Here is a 2891-nt window from a genome sequence, read left to right as displayed (position 1 = left end):
GACACATTGTTAAATGGGTCGTACCTCGCACGCGGCACGGCTGAGGCTGTGTCAGGGTCACGAGGACAGGCCCGCGTGCCGGCACAACGCGACACATTTCTTTAAAATTTTCCAGAATTAATTTTATATAGGCCGAAACAGCCCAAATGGCCCAAAACCATGTGCTCCATAAGGGATAAACGGGCCAGGCCCAACACCTCTAACTAATGTGCTGGGCCTGGACCTGGAACTGCTGCACGCGTGTTGTCACGGCACGGCCCGTTTATAAACGGGCTGCCGTGGGCCATGCCAGGCACGTCTAATAGGGGCCAGGCTGTGCCGGCCCATTTGCCAGGTCTGCCCGGGAGTTAAAAGACCACTCTCTCCCCAAACCCTAAGGCTCCACGCTCCCCCTCCCCGCCGCCTCCGCACTGTGCCGCCGCAGCCGCAGCCATGGGTGAGCCCCTCCGTCTACCAGCTCCTCTTCCTCCCGCAACCTCGCCCGTTTGCCTTCTCGCACGTATTATTGCGCGCTCGTTTTGATGGATTCGTGGTGGCAGGCGCGTACAAGTTCGTGTCGGAGCTATGGAGGAGGAAGCAGTCGGACGTGATGAGGTTCGTGCAGCGCGTGCGTTGCTGGGAGTACAGGCAGCAGCCGGCCATCGTGCGCATCACCAGGCCCACCCGCCCCGACAGGGCACGCCGTCTCGGCTTCAAGGCCAAGCAGGTTCGCTTTCCCTCTTAGATCCGATCCTCCCTTGTGTTCCTTGTGCGATGCCATGGCTGGGTACATGTATGTCTGTGATAGCTGGCCTAGGTCGACTAGTTTTCTTCGTCTGTATTTCTGGTTGTTCGTTATGCGGGGGAAATGTGTCTTTTCTGTCCCGTCGAAGCTAGGTTTTGTTTTAGGTGATGGAAGTTCCAGTCCATATTTCTGCATAAACTGCACTTGGTCTTTTGGAACAGATCTGAACTTACTCCAGTCATGATGCCACTTGGTCTTTTGGAACAGATCTGAACTTACTCCAGTCATGATGCCACGAACACATGTTTTTAAAATACACGACGAGGCATTATCTGGTTGTCTCTTGTGTTATCTACCAACTTTACAAGTTCTAACCGCTTGTGTTCATTGCCCGGTTGTTTCTGAGTACGTAGTAATTTGGACCATGCAATTCAGTTTGTAATCTGAAACTTATGTACTGCGGACACAGTTAAGTGCATCATTTATGTCTAAATGCTTGCCTTGTTTCATTGTTGAATGCTTGTTTCTATGCAAGCCTTGCACGCTGAAGCATGTTCATTGGACATATACGCAGTTAGTTCCTTCGGTTTATAGATTGGATTTAGGATTTGAGGGTTCAATTGGTTGTGCTGGATGCTTTAGTGAAATGTTAATTGTCCATTAAGCATTGCTGCATAGCTTATGGCTTTTGGTCCAATAATTGATGCATGTCTTTGTTTGTAATTTTTGTTGCTTCGATTTGGGCAGCTATCTTATTCTGCACTCCTTTCTCCACGATATAATTGCTTCCCTTTGCTTATCGTATGTTCCTTGTGTCTAGGGGTATGTGGTCTACCGTATCCGTGTCAGGCGTGGTGGCAGGAAGAGGCCAGTGCCCAAGGGTATTGTCTATGGTAAGCCCAAGCACCAGGGTATTACCCAGCTCAAGTTCCAGAGGAACAAGAGGTCTGTTGCTGAAGAAAGAGCTGGGCGCAGGCTGGGTGGTCTTCGTGTGCTCAACTCCTACTGGGTGAATGAGGTATATACTTGTTAGTTGCTATGATGTGTTGAAATGGCTGTGAATTCTCAAGTCTGATATTCACTAATTTTCTGCTTGTGCATTTCTTGTTCTGTAGGACTCTACCTACAAGTACTTTGAGGTCATCCTTGTTGATGTTGCTCACAGTGCTGTCCGCAACGACCCAAGGATCAACTGGCTCTGCAAGCCTGTGCACAAGCACCGTGAGCTTCGCGGACTCACGTCAGCCGGAAAGAAATTCCGTGGTCTGCGTGGCAAGGGCCACCGCCACCACAAGAACAGGCCCTCGAGGAGAGCCACCTGGAAGCGCAACCAGACCGTCTCCCTCCGCCGCTACCGTTAAGCTGCCCTATGCACACCTTGATAGTATTCGTTTGAACCATCAGATTTTGCTACCTTTGTTCGGAAACTCCTTGAAGCTCGTGCTAGAACCTTTATGTCGAGGCAATATCTGTTGAACTATTTGCTATTTGCCTGTGTTACCAGAACAAGGATTGAATTAGTAATCGTATGCTGTGTGCTATGGTGTCATATGTTTGGTGGTTTACCTTATAATGTTATGATGTTTTTCATCTCTTTACATATTGGAAATTCTTCCATTGCTTGTTTTCATCTGGGTGATACTGCTTACTACTGGTTTTCTCTTAAATGTTGGCTGCAATTTTTTTAGAGTTTGCCGGTATGCAATTCTCTGTGGCTCAAATATGAAAGTTGTTTTTTGAAATTCTGCTAATTCTTTCGGGTTTCTTTTCAACCACTGGACAGTGGATATGCTCGTGTCCACCTAAGGCCTTGTTCGGTTAGGCAGGGTTTGGAGTGGTTTGAAAGGGATTGGAGGGGATTAAATCCCTTGCAAGTCAAAATCCTTGTCAAACCTCTCCAATCCCCTCCAATCCCTGTGGCGAGGGGATTAAATGAACAGGGCCTAAGGAAGGGAAAATCTTAGTGAGATGACTTCGGCTAGCCTTGTAAGGATAGTTTTTCACGCTCTTGCAGTTTTGCTTAGTTGAGTGATCTAAGTTTTTAATCATAAATTTGGACCTTACTGTATATGTGGAGGACGTTTTGTGATGATATTTCAATATTGTTTCTTTGGCAGAAATAACGTACCTCCCCATTTTATCAAAGAAACTGAAAACTCCGAAATGG

General features: G+C 47.7%; 1 protein-coding gene across 1 annotated transcript; it reads left to right on the top strand.

The window, feature by feature from the left end:
- The first annotated feature begins 316 nt into the window (after window positions 1–316).
- On the top strand, window positions 317–2275 carry LOC119308549 (60S ribosomal protein L15-2). The gene is made up of 4 exons (XM_037584682.1): window positions 317–436; window positions 540–706; window positions 1545–1742; window positions 1840–2275. The coding sequence occupies exons 1-4, from the start codon at window positions 433–435 to the stop codon at window positions 2083–2085; spliced, it is 615 nt and encodes a 204-aa protein (XP_037440579.1). The 5' UTR covers window positions 317–432; the 3' UTR covers window positions 2086–2275.
- Window positions 2276–2891: the final 616 nt, after the last annotated feature.

The sequence above is a fragment of the Triticum dicoccoides genome, chromosome 5B (assembly GCF_002162155.2).
Source record: "Triticum dicoccoides isolate Atlit2015 ecotype Zavitan chromosome 5B, WEW_v2.0, whole genome shotgun sequence".
Lineage (NCBI taxonomy): Eukaryota > Viridiplantae > Streptophyta > Magnoliopsida > Poales > Poaceae > Triticum > Triticum dicoccoides.
The sequence above is the reverse complement of the archived record's forward strand: the minus strand, read 5'-3'. Positions and strand labels throughout refer to the sequence as shown.